At 37.6% G+C, this 22,257-nt stretch overlaps 2 protein-coding genes across 14 annotated transcripts in view; one reads left to right on the top strand and one right to left on the bottom strand.

Annotated features, from left to right (window-relative positions):
* The window catches only part of HMBOX1 (homeobox containing 1), a 196,810-nt gene extending 179,701 nt beyond the window's left edge, over positions 1 to 17,109 (bottom strand). For 3 of the 9 annotated variants that reach the window (XM_019828625.3, XM_019828626.3, XM_019828627.3), the window contains exon 1: positions 16,803 to 17,109. The gene's annotated coding sequence lies outside the window, so the exon portion shown is untranslated. The remainder of the gene's footprint in view (positions 1 to 16,802) is intronic. The other 6 variants (XM_045055621.1, XM_045055622.1, XM_045055623.1 and 3 more) reach the window with 3 other exon arrangements.
* A 195-nt stretch (positions 17,110 to 17,304) lies between these two features.
* INTS9 (integrator complex subunit 9) overlaps positions 17,305 to 22,257 on the top strand; it is a 103,011-nt gene continuing 98,058 nt past the window's right edge. Inside the window, exon 1 of one of the 5 annotated variants that reach the window (XM_019828624.3) lies at positions 17,305 to 17,609. Coding sequence is in view for 2 of the 5 variants with exons in the window: in XM_045055618.1 (XP_044911553.1) it covers positions 17,645 to 17,894 (250 nt within the window). In the remaining 3 variants the exon portion in view is untranslated. The other 4 variants (XM_006930745.5, XM_045055620.1, XM_045055618.1 and 1 more) reach the window with 4 other exon arrangements.

The raw sequence follows: 22,257 nt of genomic DNA, 5'->3' as shown, positions 1-22,257 counted from the left end.
TGAGCACAATGAATTAGAAAGTTTCAGTTGCCTTTTCTAACATGTAGTACAATAGAGAGAATGTAAAATGAGAAGATAGGTGACCTGGGTTCTACCCTGGCAATAAGACTTAAGACAAGAACATTTTTCTCCCTTCATTTCCTTATTGGACACAACTGATAAACCAGATTATTTTTGGTCCTTTCCTTTCAAGGATTCTGCATTAAAGCTTGTTGACAGAAGTACCAACAATGGAAAAATCATCATGACACATATTCAATAAACTGCCTTAAAATATTTACTGTGCCTCTTCTAAACTGAATCCTGCATATATGGTTCATTTGGAAAATAATCTTTCATTTAAAAGAAATTAGTTTTTCTGTCTCAAAATTCCCATTTAATTATTTTCCACATACTTGTGATAACATTTAAAATATGTTTGACTTAAAATTTATTATCTTGGGGCGCCTGGGTGGCGCAGTCGGTTAAGCGTCCGACTTCAGCCAGGTCACGATCTCGCGGCCCGTGAGTTCGAGCCCCGCGTCAGGCTCTGGGCTGATGGCTCAGAGCCTGGGGCCTGCTTCCGATTCTGTGTCTCCCTCTCTCTCTGCCCCTCCCCTGTTCATGCTCTGTCTCTCTCTGTCCCAAAAATAAATAAATGTAGAAAAAAAAAATTTATTATCTTGATACATCAGGAATTATTAGTTTGATAATCTGTTCAAAACATCCTTTTCAAAAAGTTTTTCCTAAGAATCTCTACTTATACTATTAGGCTTGAAAAGGCAGACGGGTACGCCTGGGTGGCTCAGTCAGTTAAGCAACCAACTCTTGATCTCAGCTTGGGTCATGATCTCATGGTTTCATGGGTTTGAGCCCCACATCAGGCTCTGCACGCTGACCATGCACGGAGCCTGCTTGAGATTCTCTCTCTCCCTCTCTTCTCTCTGCCCCTCTCCCACTCACACTTTGTCTCTCTCAAAATAAATAAATAAACTTTTAAAAAAACAAAAGGGGAGTGGAAATGGAAATACAAAGTAAAAAAAATGTTCACATGAGTATTTCATAAATGTAATATATTTTATAAATGTCATGTAAGACAACTACATAAATACACAAATAAAATAGTTTTCTATGCAATAAATTTTGTTTTCATAAAAGCTTAAAAGAAATGATTATTTTTAAAAATCTCATTAAGAGTTAACCCAGCCATGATGCTCTAAGTAATCTCTTATCCTTCTCTTACTGTTTCTCTAGATTTAAAAAAAAAAAACAAAAACAAAACAAACAAAAAACACCATTAAGAGAAAGTGCAGGGAAAAAGAGGTAATATTTTCCCCCAATAACTACACAAATAGTAATTAACAACTTTAACAATTCTATTCTAATTGAGCTTAATCTTCTAGCTCTGAAAGGAGCAACCATTTAATTCAGGTTCTATTTCCCACTGGATACTAGTTATTAGATAATTCACTGGGTATCTAAAATGCCAGTTTCCGGATTTCTCTGATTAATCTCTGATGAAATTCTAAGTAACACCACTTTATTAGGCAATAAATCAGCTTGCACAAGTTCACGTAGCCAAAATTATGCATATATTATGAAAATTCATATAATCAAAACTAAAAAATGTGCTAGTAATACAACGATTGAAAATGTGTTAGAACCAATTATTTAGTGAAAATTGAGATTCTGACTTTAAGTATTTTAAAGAAGTATAAAGAATGTTTTGGTAAAAAGCAGGAAACTGGCTGATGGGGTTTATTATGCAAAGGTCCAGATAAAGGTAATCCAGAAGTACAAGACAATCATGGAAGGTAACCTGCTTAAAACAGAGTTGGTAAATAGGATATAGCCAGCTGATAATAGTCTTTGAAGCACACACAAAAAAATGCTTCATGAAAGGGATTGGAACTCAGCAAACAATTTATTAATTTTTAGATAGACATGGCTTCCTGATAATCACAAATACCTAAAACTGCTAAATTCCAAAGCACATACATCAAGAGTGAAGATCATTATTCTCTTTTGAAGGCCACCACTGGTATTGCCTCTGTCCTTTATACTCCATGATATCCTCACAAATTCTACCAGTTTGGAGTAAGACAAAACTCAACTGTAATATAACACTGTCTTATGCTTGTACTTTTTTTGTTTGTCTGTGTTTGCTTTCCATGTGTGTATGGTTTGTTTTGGACTTGTTCATTTATTTAAGAAATGGTTTTCAATGAACTTACTTTGAGAACAATTCTTTTTAACAACAAAAATTTCTCAGTTCCTTACTGTTCATGTAGAAGCTCTTAGCCAACCTCCACTTAACCAACCATCACAACCAATCAATGCCATCCAAATTCCCCTTTTAAACCAGATATGGGATGCTAATGGCACCTACCTCATACACTCTTCTTTGTGCCAACCAAGAGTAGGTTGGTTTGTATCCCTCACAGGAATACATCAAGTATTCTTGCAATTGTGGGATTTAATTATCTATCATCTAAAACCAACAAAATAGGAGCATGAAGAATTGTTTCTATGAAAACTAAGTAGAAAAAAAATAGATGAAATATTTTGGTATAATAGATGACTTACTTTAAAAAAAGAAAATACTGGGGCACCTGGGTGGCTCAGTCAGTTAGGGTTCCAATTTCAGCTCAGGTCATGATCTCACAGTTCATGAATTTGAGCCCCACACCAGGCTCTGTGCTGACAGCTTAGAGCCTGGAGCCTGCTTCAGATTCTGTGCCTCCCTCTCCCTCTCTGCCCCTCCCCTGCTTGCACACACAATCTCTCTCTCTCAAAAATAAATAAACATTAAAAAAAAATCTAAAAAAGAAAATGCTATTGAGTTGGGTGTGGGTGAGACTACCATAAAAAACTTGGGGAAAATAATAAAATATTAAGATTTGATTCACAGATTATAAAGTAAGTGTCTTCAAGGTCTCTTTCCATTTTAAAGAAATCAAAACTTGAAATCATAAATAATACATTTGGGTATAGTATATGCATGAAAATCTAATGCAGAGTGCCAATCTGTGGATTCATATACCAAGAAAAGAAAGCCCTTAACCTTAGATCAAGGTTTCTTGATCCTGGCACTATGGACATTTTGGACTGGAAAATTCTTTGGAGATTGTGGTACAATACTGCCCTCTGAATTCAAAGATGTTTGGCAGCATACCCCTAGCCTCTTTACTACCCACAACGGCAACAGCACCCTCACCCAGCTATGACAATCAAAAATGTCTCCAAACATTGCCAAATATCTCTAGGGGGTAAAATTATCCCAACTGAGAACTACTGCCCTGTATCAAACAATTGATGAATACATGTATATGTATATAGTTTCATTAAAGTAATTAGTTTTTAATGATTTTTACTATAACCAACTTTTTTGAATAAATGATCAACTACTAATTCAAAGTAAGTCATATAAGATGGCTTTTCTATACATAACAGGAAGAAAAAAAAAAACTACCCTTAACTTCACAACGTGGATAAAATAGTAAGTGAATAAGACAGCTTTAATTTATATATGATGATATTTCCATTTCTAGCACAACCCTTCTGAGATCAAAACAGAAGCACAGAATTACTGAATAGGTCAGGGCAGGAAAAGATGGCAGAAGCAGCAAAAGAAACAAAAGAAATTTAAAAAACAACTTCCAGATGGTTGGTAGAGCAGCATAAGGAGAAAGCTTATTATCTTTGACTACACGGTTCTATTCACTGCAACATTTACTGCAGGACCATCCAACACCAGTCAAGAGAGGTTCCTTATGCATAAATTTCAGAAAGCTTAAATGTCTACCATTGTAATAGCAAATTATGTATGATTCACTCATTTTGATATACAAAAATTTAAGGTGAGTCTTTATGTACTGACACCATCACATATTGTTAAAGAGATGTAAGTTGGATATGATACAATTATTTAAGTTGGTATTTGGAAATACGATTTGTACGTGCAAAGAAAAAGATCTGACAGTAAACCAAATTACTAATAGCATTTATCCCATGCAATCCCTCTTGCATTTTCCATAACTGGCATAACAATATTTCCTTCATACATGCTCTTCTAGAACCTTGCCACTCTTCCTATCAAGATTCTGTGTTCCCTGCTCTTGAACCCAGGCAGGCCAGCAGGACTGCCTCAATAAACAGAATACAGAGGAAGTAACATTGTGTGGTTTCCAAGGCTAAGTCATAAAAAGCGATATGCCTAGCTTTCTTTCTCTCTGCGACACTTGAGTTTGGAGCCCTGAGGTACCATGTAGGAAGTCCAACTATCCTGAAGCCACCATACTGGAGAACCACCAGCCTTCAGTTGTTTTCAGTTCTCCCAACCTGGGCATCAGACACATGAGTGAGCTAGTTCAGATGACTCCAGGTAAGAAATCCCAAGTAAGAATCACTTAACTAAACCCCCAGAACCCTGTAAGAGAATAATAAAATCATTTTGTTGTTTTAAGCTACTGTTTTGAAGAGGTTTGTTATGAGTAATAGAACACTGGGGTAGAATATGTTAGGAAGAGGAGAGGGTAGCTACACTTATTATTTTACAAATACTTCTTCATTGTTTGGATTCTTTTCTATGTAATAACATTATAATTGCAATTCTAAGTCCGTATACCTCCTGCTGTTCCGGCAAAAAGAGGGGAAAACTGAGCTTATCCTCAGGAAAGAGGGAACTTAAAACTCTTACGTATCATCTACAGTGACCATTCTTAATCACTATCATTGGTACCAGCATTCTACAGCCAAAAGTATTTGTCAGGAAGCTAAAATCGGCAATCTACCTGGTGTTAATCACTATTTTTGAGGGTAGATCAGAGAAATTACTGAACCAAGAATAACTCAGGTGCAGTATTGAAATCTGTACCTCTGGGTTCAGTCTTCTTTCTGATCTTATCAAATCCAAACTGTGAGCTTCCTAGAGTTTAGGCCTATGTCTTATATATCATATGTAATCAATATTAGATGAATAAGAATAAATGGACTTTGAAAATTAAAGGGGAAGGAAAAAGAATGCAGAGAGGGATAAGTCAATAAGAGACTAAAGGAACTTACACTTCAGCTAGAATCTAATTCATACACAAAATGAAAACTAGAATATTTAAAATGCGATACACATTGTAAGTAAATTCAAATTATATATACTATTAGCTGAGTGCACATGTACAGCTTATATATGGAGTAAATGACTGGGCCAAGTGTGACAGAATCCATCGGAAAGTACCTCCTCAGAGAGAAAAGGCTTTAAGTGGGCTTTATTAAGAAGGTTTTAACTGGCAAGATAAGGATATACAAGATATTAAGTGGGAGAAAGTAGAAAATACCAAGAATTGAAGGCTGAAAACATATAGCAGGAAGAAAGGTAATTTACTTGAACGTAATTGAGAAAAAATCTTTAGGAATAAGAAAACACATTATCAGTAAGGGAGGAAAGAAAATGTTAAAGAACCTTAAAAAAAAAGCATGGGGATTAAAATTGGAATATAACACAATTCAAACTAAGGTACAGCAACTTCTTGAATGACTTGATGAAAAGTGTTTGATGAAAATTATTCTAACAGTACTGTGCACCATGGAATAAAGTAGGGAAGAGGCAGAGAGGCCAGTTTTACTGTTGTAATCATCTCAGCAAGAAGTGATGAGGATGGCAACTATAGATGTAAAAAGATCTAAGAGATGTGATGGTGAAAGAATCAGTGGAACATTGCTGATGAATTAGATGGGGGAGGGAGAGAAGCACGAAAAGGAAAGTACTAAAGGGGTGTTTTAAAGGTTTTAAGTCCAGGAACTCCAAGACCAGAGATAAATTTTAAAAAGAAAGTAAAAGGATGATGGAAGGGAGAAGATCTGGATAAGAAAGAATTTTAACTAAAAGGAAATAGGCATTTGCATCAAATGCAATTAAAGCCTACAAAAGGTTAACTGAGAAGAAAAACAAATCAAGGAACAAAAATAGCTAGAAAAACATTACTTGCAACATATGAGAATTCTAATGATTCAGGAGAGTAAATACCTTAGAAACAGAAGCAGAGGCCAACTAATAGTAAAATGATAAGGTGTGCCTTCATCTGTGGAACCAGTCTCCTAAGCACTTTACAAATATTGCCTCATATGCCCACAACAATCCTGTGATATGGGTACAATTATTTATCTCCAATTTATAGAAAGAAAAATGGATACATACAGCAAGGTTCATGCAAAGTTACACAGTAAGTTGTGTGGAAGTCAGATTTACACCTAGGTAGTCTCAAGTCCATGTTCTCAATCAGCTCAATATTCTAGGATTAATTAAAAGACTCTGAGAAGAATGATGACATTAAAAAAAAAAAGAAAAAAAAGGTGAGAAATTACTTTGTGAGGGTAAAGGTTCATGAGATGGTTGATATATCAAAGCAGATATATTGAAAAAAAAACCTTGCTTAATAGATTTAGAAAACAAGGGTAAGGGAGAACTTATCGACCAAAGGGGGGTGGGAGTAGGGACCAGGGGAAGGATTGCCTTAAGAGTTGGTATATAAAAATATAAAAGTTTAAGGGGCGCCTGGGTGGCTCAGTCAGTTGAGCATCCGACTTCAGCTCAGGTCATGTGGGTTTGAGCCCCACGTCAGGCTCTGTGCTGACAGCTCAGAGCCTGGAGCCTGCTTCAGATTCTGGGTCTCTGTCTCTCTCTCTGCCCTTTACCCACTCACACCGTCTCTCTGTCTCTCTCTCAAAGGTAGACATTAAAAAAAATTTTTTTAAATATATAAAAGTTAAAGAAAATGAATGGATGATATACCATAAAAGACTAGATGATTTGGGGTATAATACTAACCATTAAGTATAACATCTAGAAAAACAGCCACGATTAACCAAAACACACCCCATGGCACAATTTAGTGGCATAAGCAGTTATAGAGGATGGATATGGATATTTAAAATAAGGCAGGCACATATCAGGGAGGAAACATTTCAAGTTGTATAGACATTTAACATTACTAAGTATTCTACCATAAAACCAAGCACGTAGTAAGTTCTCAGTAGGTTTTATGTTATGTCTGTGCATTTTCCAAAAGTTCCAAAGGCCATCTTATTAGAATTACCTGGCATTTACGAAGGACACATTCCTGGGCCCAACTAAAATTTTTTAAATCTGGGGGTGGAGCTCAGAAAACAAAAATCTTAATATATTTTCCAGGCAATTATTTTTCAAAAAGTTGAGATGTACTGTCTTCCTGTGTTGTCTAAGTATTAGAACTCTAGGACTCGCCAACTGTTTATCTTCGATGGCTTATATAATCTGACACAGATCTTCTAAATTCTTTCATTGCCTATGCTTGACTTATTCTAAAATCCCAGTCTTGGTTTGGTTAACACAATCAAGACTTTAGCTTTGGAGTTTTTAGCTCTTAAATCCATACCAACTCCAATACTGACACAGGGAGAAGAAAGCTCTAGTTCCTTTGCCTGACATCATGGATCCTCTGTTAAATATAACATATGTTGTTGACTAGACACTGGATTGACCCAGTATGTCAATTCTTACGTTGTCAGATCTGTAGTGAAGAAAATAAAATGCTCACTACTACAGACTCACCATATGAATGCCTATTTATTGCCTTTAGAGTAAGGGGACCCAAATGTTCCATCTTTGTTACTAACTTTTGCTAGAAAGTTTAATGGGTATTAATTTAGCACAAAAGCTTGTCAGGAATGAAAGACGTTTTCATCTTTCATGAAATGAAAATGGTTGTCACCATATAGACCATATCTACAGCAGTGTTCCTGTTTCTGAAAAAGTGAGTTCTTTCAAGATGTCTCTCAACCTCAATGATGGGGCAAATGACAGCCAACAGGCTGTTTACTTGATAAGAGGCAGAACTGAAAAAAAAGCCTCTTTAGTCAACAGGGGACCCACCTTGACAGCAGCAACTAGGATCCTGAAAGAATAGCTTCATGTACTTTCAAACTTTAGCAGATCTGTGATTCAAACTGTTAAGATGGAACAGCCATGTCTAGTGTTACCTCTGGTTCTGTCCTTAATCCTGTCTAGTTCCATAGTTCTACTTTGTCATCTTTCTGGTTTGCCTGAGGTGAAGAACATAAAAAGCTAACACTAAATTACACTGAGACTTTTGCCATTTCCTGCAAATTATTTGATCTTTGAAGAAAAGGATTAAATCCAACTAATCTTTATATCCCACAGAGTACCTAAACATGCGCTGCTATACTTGACATGTTTAACTGAGTGCCCTGTTCAACCTCTACAAGAGAATCCTCCTCATGCAGAGCACCAAAAGCATTAGCCTTGTATAAAAAGGTGACTTCCCCTTGTGTCCTATCCCCAAGGTCATGAAATACAAATTGACATCTAACTCATGGTCATGCAATACATTCAGATTTCTCTCTAGCCACTTGAACTAAATAAAAGAAGCACAGTCACCACTAAGAAGTAAGCTTTAGTCAAAAGAAAAGAACAGTTCAAGTCAGCACCACTGGCAAACCAAATCCACCTGTAAGTCAAAGTCATGGAGAAACAAACTGTGGAAAAAATACAGCAAGGCAAATAGAAGTGGAAAGGAGAAGTAACAAAAGGTTGATGAAGCAGACATAAAAAGAGAAGGCAAGACAAGAAACCATACATCCACAGAATGAGAGGCAGATAGACTAGCTTCTCAGATTCCTGACAGATTTCCCTTTTGCATAACCCCAAACAGCTGGATCCCTATAACAACCTCCCTCTAAAGCCAAAAGAATCCCTGATTAAAATACTATTTTTTTTTTTAGATTATACACCGAGATAAATAAAAAGCTGGCAACAGATAAATCCAAAGAGGAAAAAAAAAATTGCAGCAGGAAGTGAAATTTCAGGTTAGCCAAAAAGTTTTCTAAATACAAACCTGACTTATGAGAAAGTACCACCAATACTTGCCATGTTCTTGTCAATGAAACAAATTAGAATTTAATTGATGTTTTCAAAGGAAATTATCATTGTGCACAAAAAACTGTCTCAAACTCAGAGGAGAAAAAGCCCACAATGATATATCTTTTTTGGTAACATGTTTGAAAATCTTTTGTTAGCCTGTTTAAAGCAGATCTTTGTTATCTGATGTCTATGATAATTAGTAGTATATTAAATTAATAGCCTCATCTTTAAAGACAGGTTTCTTAATTTACACAACTGATAAAGAGAAGGCAAAGGTCAGTCCTGTAACCAGCCTTTAACCTGATAGTCCTTTCTTGTACCTAGACTAACAATAGTATCTGGAACCCTTTTTTTCCTCTACAGATCCTTTCTCTGGAAATAATCTTTGAACTGACTTTCTCTGAAGAGCGTTCCCTTAGAACAAATCCAAAATAAAACTACCACATGAGCTCACAATCAATTAATCTGGCAAGTTTGTTTTAACACTGTTAAAGACCAAACTAACATCAGAACAATTATAATTTGGTTATCTTATATAGATTCTAGCATACTTCCAGTCTGGCAAGAAATATATCACTTAAGCCTTGAATTCATTTAAAACTTGCACTTTACCAAAAATGTCAAGGTTACTAACTTTTACTAACAAGTTTAATGGGTATTAATATTATAAATCCTCAATTAAGTAAAGCTTGCCAATTTTTAAATTCTCACAAGAAAGTCTCATTGGAATTTTCCATAAGAAATTTCAAGATGTGCCAAAAGAATTTCTGAACTACTACAAAAGGCAAAAGAGTGAAATTACTGATTCAAAAATTGGTTAATTGGTGTCCTTCTCCTTAGTTACATTTGACAAAACAAAATTTATGACTAAGAGGGGACTTACTCAATCTTTATAACAACAGAATAGTTCTTGAATAGTATCTGATTGTGGTGGTGGTTATAGAATCCACACATAATAAAATGGCATAGAACTATAAACATACACTGTACCAATATCAATTTCCCAATTTTAATACTGCACTAAAGTTACATAAGATGTAACCATTAGGGGAAACTGGGTGAAAGGTATAGGGCCCTTTCTACTATTTTTGCAACGTCCTGTGAATCTACAATTATTTCAAAATGAATAATAATTCAAAATAAATGAATAAGCAAACAACGTATTACTTTAATTAGTAACAAAAATACCATATATATTTTTTTTAATTAACCTAAATAGCCTATTTAGCTGACCAGAAAGTAGAGACCTAATCTTTTATACATACAAACTTACATTGTCAATAACATAGTGAACTCACTTAATTGACATGCTGTCAATTAAGACATTCTATTTCAGAAAATGGAACTTAAAATGGGAAGTAACCAATAACTTGTACTCTTGTAAATAATTCCTTGTTTTAGGGAAGACAAGGTTGGATGATGGCTGTGTTGCATTGAAATAAAAGTAATAGATTTATTTTTAAATTATTATACTTTACTAAAAGAAAAATACTTTTTTGAAGGCAAAAAACTAAAAAATATTTTTATTTAACCTTTAGACCTACCACCTTTGGAGGAAAATGAAAGTTTTTTGGAAAAGAGGATACAAAATTTCAAATAAATAACATCATGCCATCTTTTCAGAGAGGTCTTCCTCAGACAACAGAGTGTACAGCAAATATTCTTGTCCTGAATGGTTCTAAACAGCTACTATGTAAAACTAAACATAGGCTATCTTTGACTCCAGAAAATGGATTTTCAACCAAATAAAGATAATATTCAGAACAGCTACTTTCAAGTTCTCCACAATGAACAATTATGTTCCATGAATGTATATGCCCAGCTAAATGACTGCAAACTACAGTCATAATTTAGCCTCCTACAAAAATTACATTTTATCTGGACTGGTACCTTAGCTATCATCTTGCTGCCTCTATACCATAGTTTTGGGTAACATTTATCCTTGTCTCAATTTGGTAAAAACAGAACATTCTTTCTCCTCGAGAGGAATGAGACACAAATATAAATTGCCATATGTGTATCATCTACCACTTTGGAAAATCAACTGAAGCAGTAGAAATAAACTAGCCACCCAACCTCAAGTATAAATATTAGTACATAAATAAAACAGATGTTTGTCAAAGAAGCTTCCAAATCCCATAATGCAACTACTCAATTGTCTCTATAGCCATGTTAAAAAACAAAACAAAACAAAACTGAAATAGAGTAAGAATTTGGATGTGTGGGGAAAAAAGTGAAAGAAACTATACAGATTTAAAGGGCTTTCATGAAGTTAGGTAAGAAGATGAATAGGTTGGATTAGCAAGGGGGAAACTATGTTAGAAACATAAAAATGTATTAAGGCAAAAAAAATAAACTTTGAATTGTCTGAATTAGGCAATAATCTAATACTGCCTTTTATTTAGAGAGGAAAAAACAGAAGCCAAAGCAACAGAATATACTATCATTCTTTATACAGCAATAGGTTTTAAAGTTCACAATTAATTCCTTACTTTTGAAGACATTACTAACAATTGCAACCCTTACAGACTAATAATGTACCCCACCCTCCTTATCTATGCTAAAGAGTGCCTGTTTGGCCTACCAGTAGTTTGGCATGGCAATGGCATAGGGTCTGGAGTTGATAATGATAAAATACAAGGCAGGAACCAGAACACAAAATACATGGAATAACATGATAATAATAATAGTTAACATTTATGATATGCCTGACGTATTCTAGGGACTTAACAGCATTCTAAAGGCTCATGATAATCCTATAAAGTGCGAACTGTTTATCCCCATTCTACAGATGAGGAAAATGAGGAACAGACAGATTAAATGACTTACCCAAAGTCACACAGCCAGTAATTAGCAAAGCCAGGACTGGGACACAGGTGGAATGACAGTTTAGATTTATTGGAAAGGCTGGGGAGCCACTGAAGGATTACAGGCAAAGTTACGGCTAACAATCAAATTCACATTTTGTTTTAGCAAGATCACTCAGTAGGAGTGAAAAATGACTAAGAAAAAATAGTGAAAGTAGTAAGATTAGTTAAGAGACTGATGTGGCAAGACAGAAATGATAAAGGCCTGAATTGAGGGAATAGCATATAATGAAAAGTGAACTGATAGATACAAAGGATATAAAATCAACTTGATTCTATGATTGGATGTGGAGAATCAGAATAACTCAAGTCTTGACTGACTAGGCCCCACCCTACAGCTTCACATTTTAATCACACCACTACTTTATCAAAATCTTAAAGCAGATAAATTTAGTCTCGGGTCATCTTCATTTCAGCAATAGCCACAGCATTTGACTTTCCCCTTTCTGAAAACTGTAACTATATACATTAAAATGACTGCCCCTTGGCAACACCACACTAATTGTTTAATATGTATGCAGTAAAGAGAGCTATTAAATGTTTTTGATAAACCACACACAGACTATCACTGAACATAAAATACAGAGAAGCTACTGAGAATATGTGCAATTTAGTAAACATTCTTATCTAACTGGCATTCTAAGTTGTGAAAAACCTAAATGCCCTCTGAATAAATTAGATTCATCTGATCATTTATAAGGAAGGGTCTATAGACACCTATTGTAAGATTCAAAAAAAGTAAAATAACTCATAACTTCGAAGCTAAATATAGTTTTTTCTCCTTTGAAAAATGAAAAAGCAAAAATAAAAACTGCTATCCTTACTTATACCCCAAGTCAAGGATCTGTAAAGTACTGCATCAGAATTATAATAACTACTGGAAAAACTTACTGTAAGTTCAACCTTATGACCATTGTAAGGGTAAAACTATGCTAGAGCCAAAGACTTCCAGTAACTAAATGCTCTTGGAAAGTGTCCAAGACATGTTATAGTAAATTTCCAACTTGTTTCATCTAAGATCAAGAAAAGCAAGTTATCTAAAGCACTGGATTAAGTTTAAACAGTCTCTAACTAGAAGTTATACCTCAAATAATCAGAAAAATCTTTAGTTATGTTGGGCCCTAAGACCTGTAAGAGTCAGGTGGGGAGACAGCTGCATGTAGGAATCTAAGTCACCTAGTAATTAATACTATTTTGAGAAAAATTTCAATACCAATAGCTTCCATTTTGAGAGAAACAGATTTTGGCAGAATCTGTTAAAATAATGCTTTATAATGATGGTGAAAATCTCCAGAGTTCCTATCATGTGGACAGCATATGGTGGTAGTTACTCCGGTTTCTAGTTTGAGCCACTGTTTAGCCTCCTGTTATCTATGGTTCAGATTCCTTTTTTACAGGCTGTATGTCTCACAAATATACACCAATTTCATATATAAACAAACATAATGGTGCTTTATGTGAGTGCATATGTAAATATAGCTATATGACACTCTAGACAAGCTGTGATTTCCACTCATAACAATTTTTTTTTATAAATTAAAGTTCTACTAAATTGAGAAGCAAAACCCAGCAGTTAAAGAGAAAAATCCAGCCAAAAAGCAAAGGGAGCTACAAAATTAACTCTGGAAGCCAAAAAAAACTAAATAAAGCAGGTTCTCAAAACAAACAAATTCAACACATTTTCACTGAGCACTTTCTAGTTTACCTATAAATGTTCACATTTTTAAAAGGCTGAGTGGTACACCAACTTTCATTTATGAAAAATGACACCCTAGGGTAAATTTCTAATTTCCAAGAGAAATACTTCAAGTTTAAAGATCTGCAGACAAAAATAATAGATGCAAGAGCTGCAAAGAAATGAACCAAAAAAGCAAACATGGTTTTACAAGAAACACGGAAGCTGTCTGCAACATTTAAAAGTGGATGGACTGAAAATAACATACAAAAGACCCCAAATGAACAAACTTAGTATAAGTATCCCCAATGTGTTCAACATCTACTGAAACAAGCAATGCCATTTCAACACGTTCCACAAAAACAGCCATAAACTGGTTACCTCTATTTTTTTAAAAATGATTAACTTATGAGATTTGTTGCAATATATTTTATAATTTACCAGTACTATTAGTGATGCTTCAACTATGGATTTGTGCTAAGAAGAGTGAAATCTGTTCATACACCAGTGAAAATGAAGCCTCACCAAAGACATTCAACATAAAGCTGACCCCTAAAGGCTCCCTGATGCACATTTGCAACCACAGTATTCATGATATGCAATACACTAAACTAGCAACAGATTGGTTAAAAACAGTTTGGATTCTCAACTTCCCATAATACAGGCAACATTTTTAGAAGCAATCATATTCAAATAAATGTGTCTTTCACAGTTACGGGATGAAATTTTAAGCTGGACAGGCACCAATGCCCTGATTTTCTACTTTTTTCATAAACCATATGACTTCCACACGCTGACAGTGTTTTATGTTTTAACCTGCAGTAAAGGCTTTACATCATTTTAATGCTCAGTGCTTAAAATGCAACAGAATCACCTCCACTAAATGCAAGGAATACGTTTGGTTTACCTTTAGTGATTTCAACCAGACTACTAGTCAGAAAAAGTTTAATGAAAGCTTTTCCAGTAAGTAACTTTGCATTTCCACGGAAGAAAACAAAAAGAAAATCTGAGGTAGGGAAGGTGGAAGATAATATTTTACCAACTCTTAAACATTTGAGTTTTTTATTTCTAAAATAAGTACTGAACATCTAAAAACTACATCTAAAAGGATATCTTTCAGCAAATGTATACTCTATTATATAACTATACAGGATTTTCCTCCAGTTTTGGCAAAGTAATATTTCAGGTTAAGATAGAAGATTAAAACAAAAAATTGTGGAAATCCTAGTCTGTAACAAATCAAAGGTTCAGCCTTGTATCAACATAGCCTAAATTTGAGATTTAAAAAACACAAGTTTTTTTTCTATTCAGGTCAATCTAAATATACATACTACCTCATATTTATAGTCAGCTTATCTGTGTGAATGATCAACTGCAGAAATTTCAGATCTAAGGTTATAAGACATACCATAAAACCACATATTATATCTATGTGACTTTTCAGTTTTTATGGAATCTGAGGTCCTTTACTCTTAGGTTCAAGAATTGATCAATTTGGAGCCAAATATGTAAATACTTTGAAGTCTCAACAGTTAAAAGAGCAATTATGCCAATTCCTTTAGTCATGTAAAGGTCCATTACACACACACACACACAACTGTCACAGAAGGGTTAGTGAAAATTTTCAATTTTGGACTGAAAAAACTACAAAATATACGGTCTTAAATTCTCCTGGTGTAATGTTATTAAATATTAAAGACTGTGAGAAAAAAAGATGTTGCAATCCTCTTGCCTTTATAACTCTACTTTAAACTTGAGAAAAAAAATCAGAATTCAAATATTCCAATTCACCTAGCTCTAACAACTTAGTTGTGCAATTTTAAAATCAGTTTAATGCAAAGCACTTCAATCCTGATGTGACAATTACCTGTGGCATAAATGCAAAATAAAAACAAATGCAAGTCCTCTTCATCTAATGATGCATTTTATAGCAAAACCACAAAAAGCACAATCATATTAGCACAAACTAAATAAACAGGCACAAGAGGCATCATGTCCATCCAGGAAAAGAAATGTAGCATGCCAAGAAAGAAAGAAAGGACTGAAACAACGAAGAAGGGAAGGAAGAAGGGAAGGGAAGACAGAGGTTTCTATACCTGAAGGATCCGAGAGAAATGAACTAGTCACATCATTCTATCCTATTAGATACATAAGGGTTTCTTAAAGCTTCAGGGTAAAAAGCAGCAATCACTTTACACCATTCAACTTTACACAGTATAGTATCTTTCATGTCAACTGCCTTCCATCCTTCACTCACCCAATGCTTCCTCACTCTTCCATACGAGCTTTCAGACAAATCCGAAACAGAACAGGGTGGGGTAGAAGAAAAATACAAGCAGCGCTTTTCTGCTACTCCCCCCGCCCCCAAATAATTTCCAACAGTTTTCCTACTACGAAAATAAGTCTCCCTATCTTAAGATACACAACAGTCATTCTATGTCCTTAGTAGACACACAGAGACGCATACACATGTCAGCACTCCAGACCCCCACAGAACGCCCCCGAACCTTAAGTAATGTTTATTTCATTTAACGTGAAGACGACAAGATACATCTACCTACTGTTTCGGGGTGAGGGTGGGTGGAGGACTCCTTTCAAAGTAGCCCCAATAGTGTAACCAAAACACGGTTCCGGAATAAAATATTAAGAACACTTTTCCTTTCCCACCTATCTATGGACTTAAGGATGCAAAAATCCATCTCCAAACCACCTCATTTCTAAAATTCTTCAGCCCGGAGTTTGGGGTGGAGATTTGTCCAGGGGAGGGGGCGGAGGCGGGGAGAAGTGTGAGCCGGCAATGGGACACAAACGAGTTGCTAACCCCAGCTACCCCGCACCACGTCGCCAGCCCAGAGGTCCAGGACTCGGGACCTCACGCACGCTTCTCTGCCCAGGCCCAGTTAAAAGCTATGACTCCAGCTATCTAACTTCGTATCTACAGACATTTATTCGTTACTAACACATCACACAAGTACACGTCACACAGTTTAAAACACACTTATAAACCCCAAACAAATCCACACACCTCAAATTCACCTCGCAGTTTCCCAAACTCCAAACAGGAGACCCCACCTCCAGGATTCAAACCTTCCGCCCACAGTGGAGGAAACCAGGAGAAAAGAGTTGGGGAGCAGCCGACGCCTTTCAATTATCGCCCCCCACAAATTGCCCCACCCCACACCCTGCGTTCGGGTTACCCACTCGGAAGCCCCGTTTCCTCCCTCTTCTCAATCGGGCCGCTTAAGAGACCCATTCCCAGCCCACTCACTTTCTCCCCAAAACCCCTCAAAAAAACAAAAAAAAAGTGAAGAGAAAGAAGTGAGGAAAGAGACTTGAGGTAGTCCGGCTTCAAAACCGCTCGACTCACCTCAGAATCCTTGCTGAGTTCTCTCTGCCCGGCACAGCCCCCTCCCCAACGTCCCAGTACGAAAGGCTGAGGCAGGGAGGAGGGGAAAGCGGGAGGGGGAGGGGTGTCTTCCGCGTGGGGCGCCAGTCGGGAGGGGACTGGGGAGGGGTTGAGGCCGGCACAGGAAGAGGAGAAGGGGGAGGGGAGGCCCCTATCTCCCAGTCTCCCCCTGAAAACCTCCCTTGTCTCAATCACATCAGACTGACTGTCTTTGTCTGGCTGACAACCGCCATATTGATATCAACAGCCCCGCTCCCACCTGCTGCAGCCAGGCGGCCCTGGGAGTTGTAGTTCCTGCCTCCCTTGAGTAAAAGCTCGGAACTTGGCATCCAGAGGCCCCAGGGAACTACAGATCCCGGCAAGTCCCGCGCCCATCTGCCTTCCCACAGGGAGGAGGGGAAAGGGGCGGCCAGAGCCATGGGGACTACACATCCCAGAATACCATGGGTCCCAGGCCGGGCTACGGGGCATGATATCATGCTGGGGTGCAGAGGGAGGATGAATTGGCGGCGGGGATGAATTTGAGCTGACCGAGGGAGGTGTTGGAGAGGAATGGGACGAAAAAGAAAGATGACCACAGTTCCCATGATGCACGGAGAGAGGACTACATTTCCCATCATGCCCCGGGAAGGGGGCGTAGAGAAAAAGGACTGCATGTCCCGCGATGCTCTCGGCGGGCTAGTGGCAGAGATTGAACCGGAAGACGCTTTCTGCGTTTGAGAAGTGGAGTGTCTGGTACTGAGCAACCAAAAGTCCAATATGAAACTGGTGAGTCTCCGCTCCTAGGTCAGAGGGCAAAGGTGATGCCATATCCTTTTGGACTTCGTCGTTTCCACTTTGGGAAGGGAAGTAGACAGTGGGGTGGACCAAGGAAAACTGCTGTGTTGAGGAGGTTTGAATCTTATTCCCTCCACTCTTCACCCCCAGCTACCCGGAGATCTTACCCATCCATTGGCGGGTCCCTTTGGTTAAAGACGTTCACTCTGTCGCATTTCTTCTACAAACTAAAGTTGGGCTTTACGAGCCAGGGTGGTTTTGTTTCTCAGCTGCCACGTGAGTGTTGTAATAGGTTAACTTCTTTCATGCTGCTTACACTTGATTAGCGTTTTTCCCACCGTTCACGTGGCTTTGGCTAGATATGAGTAGAGTAGAAAATACTGAGCAGAGGGTAATCACTTGTTAAATTTTGTGTTATAGACTTTAAACTGCCCTAGGAATTCAGAGAGGGACAGAGTCAGGGTGTGATCTTGGAAGATTTGAGTCTTCAATCCTGTAACAGTGGACTGAGAGGAAGTATTAAGGCATTCCAACCTAGGGACTGCATGAGCCAAGGTTAGAGGGAACATGCCGGTATATCTGGAGAAGTCTTTGTATCACAAAACCCAAATACTTGGCATACAGAAAAGCTTCCAAGACCTTTATTTTGGGCCATTTTACTCATATTGTGTAATCTACCTAGTTTATTCTACCTGTATGGAATTAATAGCATAATTCGGTGTGAGATACTGTTTCTCAACCTTTTAAAATTCCTGTTCCTGCAGCCAAGTATTGTCAAGCGTTACTTTCTGTGATTTTTATACAAAAACAAAAGGTTTGTTTTCCTATTTGAACATACTTTCCAAAGCATGTGTGCCCGTATGCGCGCACCCACGCACACATACTATAGACATATACTCTGTGAAGTGTCAGTTGTTTTCTGAAAAGAAGTCACAGAAAGTATTAAAGTAGATTTAATTTCAAAACTGCTTCCATTTCAAGCTGTTTATGTAGGGAGAAGGGTACAGATCAGTAAATCTTGACCGTCAATTTGTTCCTGGGTCAGCGTGTAAAACACATAAGAATGCAGAATTGAAGGTCACTGCCTTGCCCTAAAGAAGTATGTAATTTAATGAAGAAGACAGAGAAGAGGCAAAATTATAATGCATTATGATCATGGTAAAAGAAGAGCGTGTTCAGGGTTTGGGGAATTGAAAGGATAATGGGGTGGGAGAGAGGAGGGAGATAGACAAGACTCAAACTGATAGGAAAAATGAGTAGGCCTTCCATGAAGAGGGCTCTGGTTACAGGTACAAAGAAATTGCACTTAAGTGGTTGGAACACAGACCATGTTCCTCAATAAAGGATAAATCACATTTGGTGTGCTTACTGAGAAGGCTTGCAAATGTGAAACAATTTTTTCCATAAAAACTCATTTGAGTATCGGAGAGCCAAGTTTACATAAACTTTGGTTTGCTCATAATATCCTCCTGCTTAATTTATTTACAAATGTGAAAACCTGGGAAGAAAGTAACTTATTTTTTCCTTTAAGAACCAAAATACGCCTGGGGCAAAAATAAATAAAGATCAAAAATTTTTTTAATGCTTTTTAATGTAATTTTTTTTTCTTTTTTTTTAATGTAATTTTTTAATCTTTGAGAGAGACAGAGTGTGAGCAGGGAAGGGCCAGAGGAAGAGGGAGACATAGAATCCCAAGCAGGCTCCAGGCTCCAGACTCTGAGCTGTCAGCACAGAGCCGGACTCGGGGCTCTAACTCGCGAACCGCTAGATCATGACCGGAACCGAAGTCAGATGCCCAACCCACGAAGCCACCCAGGCGCCCCTAAAAAAATTTTTTTGGTTAACCAAAATGTGCCTCAAAGGAAGAGAAAGTGTTCTATCTATAGTCCCTCCCGCTTTACTTTCAGTCCATGTGTTACATATTAAAACTCCTTTGGTGGTTAGATGATCTTTAATGTGGAATTACTGTCAACATAGCAAAGTGGTTTCAAAACCATTGACACTAAGACTTCTTTTGTGGGTCATGCCTCCCATAAAGTTGAAATAAATCATCTGATGGCCTAAAATTTTTAACTTTGTGCACTGCTTCAGGAATAATTTGGTAATAAGTCATGTTTTACAGTTATATCATGAAACACAGAAATATATTTTATTGAGCACATCCATGTTTTTGAGATTATGACTTCCCAAAATACCCTCCCCATGCACAATCTGACCATATCTTGTTGATTCTCCATCTGTTCTTGAACAAGTCTGTTTCTCTCCAGTCCCACTAATACTGCTTTTGTACTGGCTCTTTTCACTTGACACTTGGAATTCAACAATACCTTCTAACTGATCTCCCTGCATTCAATCTTTATTTTTCTTTTATCTTCTTCAAATGTTTATTTTTGAGAGAGAGAGACAGAGAGACAGACGGACAATCCCAAGCAGGCTCCACACTGTCAGCGCAGTGGCTGACACTCAAACCCACAAACCCTGAGATCATGACCTGAGCTGAAATCAAGAGTTGGACGCTTAACCAATTGAGCCACCCACGTGCCCAGTCCCTGCATTCAATCTTAACTCCATCCAGTCTGTTCTTTACTCTGCATCCCAGAAGTTATTTTAAATTGCAGAGTTCCATGGGGCGCCTGGGTGGCTCAGTCGGTTGGGTGTCCGACTTCAGCTTAGGTCACGATCTGGTTCGTGAGTTCAAGCCCCGCGTCAGGCTCTGGGCTGATGGCTCAGAGCCTGGAGCCTGCTTCCGATTCTGTGTCTCCCTCTCTCTCTGCCCCTCCCCCGTTCATGCTCTGTGTCTCTCTGTCTCAAAAATAAATAAACGTTAAAAAAAATTTTTTTTTTTTTTAAATTGCAGAGTTCCATAAAACCCCTCAGTAGCTTCCTTTGCCTTTAGGATAGGGTCTTATAATTCTTAATTTGGCTTACTTGGTCCTACAAAATATGACCCTGCCTACCTTTTCAGGCTTCTGTCTAGCCCTCATCTCCCTTGCTGTCCGGTTTCAACTGTATTGCACATCTTCCAGGTCCTTCAGCTCACCATTGTCTCTGGGACTTTAAATGTGTTGCATCACCTACAACACTTTTTTGCTTGCCCCCTTCCTTCATATAGGTCAGGTCTTGGTTGAGCACTTCCAGGATTCCTTGAATTGGGCACCCCTGTTATATCCTTCCATGGCACATGTTCTTTTTGTGGCAGTTGTTGGTTTTATGTCTGTCCTCCCTCATCTATTCCCATGGCCTGACACATGGTATGATGCCACTGAATAGTAGTTGAATAATTTCTGAAAGATTGTCAAGATCTGTGACTGTTGATAAGAAAAGATTAAGGAGTGTTTAAGCAGCAATTTGCTGTGTGCTGGGCCTTGCTATTTGGTGTCCCACTTACTCCTTTGATCTAGGTGATAGTATTCCCATTTTACAGATAAAAAGTCTGAGCCTCAGGGAAGTGAAGTGGCTCAAAGTTACACAGATGAAAAAGTGGTAGAACCAAGATTCCTTCCTCAAGAGTCTGTTGTCTAATGAAAGCAGGGATTCCAGCACCTTTCACAATGCGTGGCATATGTTAGGTGATCTCTTGATAAAAGGAAGCCAGAGTGCATTTTAAGCTTATTTATTTTGAGAGAACACGCGAGCAAGTGATAGGAAGAGAGAGAATCCCTGCACTAACAGCACAGAGCCTGACGTGGGGCTCAATCTTAACAGCTGTGAGATCATGACCTGAGCCAAAATCAAGAGTCTGATGCTTAACGTACTGAGCCACCCAGGTGCCCCTGAAGGCTGTTTTTAAAATTAGCTTTAAATGTGATTAAGTTAAGATCTTTGAAAAAGATTACGGGTAAAGAAATCAAAGTTGGGAAACTTCCTTGATAATATAAAAGGCTCCATATCAGATCATACCAATGAGGTTGCGTGCTCAGGTTAGTTTTTATACTGCTCAGTTTAGCCTCTGTAATACCATTTATAGTTCTCTTAACTTTACACATCACTCTCGGTGGCTTTTCATACACCCGAGGGAAGACCATGGATGTCATTATGAAGTAATCCTTGGATATCTCCTCCCTAGAGAGATACTAACTCAAAAGGATCTTAATGACTGTCTACAATATCATGCAGTATTCAGGTGGCTTTATTTAACTGAAAAAATTTTATTGGCACCTTCAGTTAACCAGAATCATTTTTAAAGAACTGGAAAATTGGAAGTGTATCCTCTAAATCAGGATATTTTACAGCATGTTCTGTTATTAGTATTAACGGCATAATTAGCTATGCCCCGATGGCCAATTCAGCAAAGAATAGAAACTGGAATTCATCACGGTCCTTAACAAGAACCTTGTGGAACAAAAAAATACTGAATACGTTGACAAATTGAGTTTGGAACATCATATCCAGGAATTTAGTCATTCAAATAGATGAAGATTAAAGTGAATGAATAAAAGAAGCAGTGCACAAGAATGCAGCATGTGTCATACCTTTTTTTTTTTTTTTAACGTTTATTTATTTTTGAGACAGAGAGAGACAGAGCATGAACGGGGGAGGGTCAGAAAGAGAGAGACACAGAATCTGAAACAGGCTCCAGGCTCTGAGCTGTCAGCACAAAGCCCGACGCGGGGCTCGAACTCACAGACCGCGAGATCAT

Source organism: Felis catus, chromosome B1 (genome assembly GCF_018350175.1).
Source record: "Felis catus isolate Fca126 chromosome B1, F.catus_Fca126_mat1.0, whole genome shotgun sequence".
NCBI classification, from domain to species: Eukaryota; Metazoa; Chordata; class Mammalia; order Carnivora; family Felidae; genus Felis; species Felis catus.
This window is presented reverse-complemented; position numbering and strand designations above follow the sequence as displayed.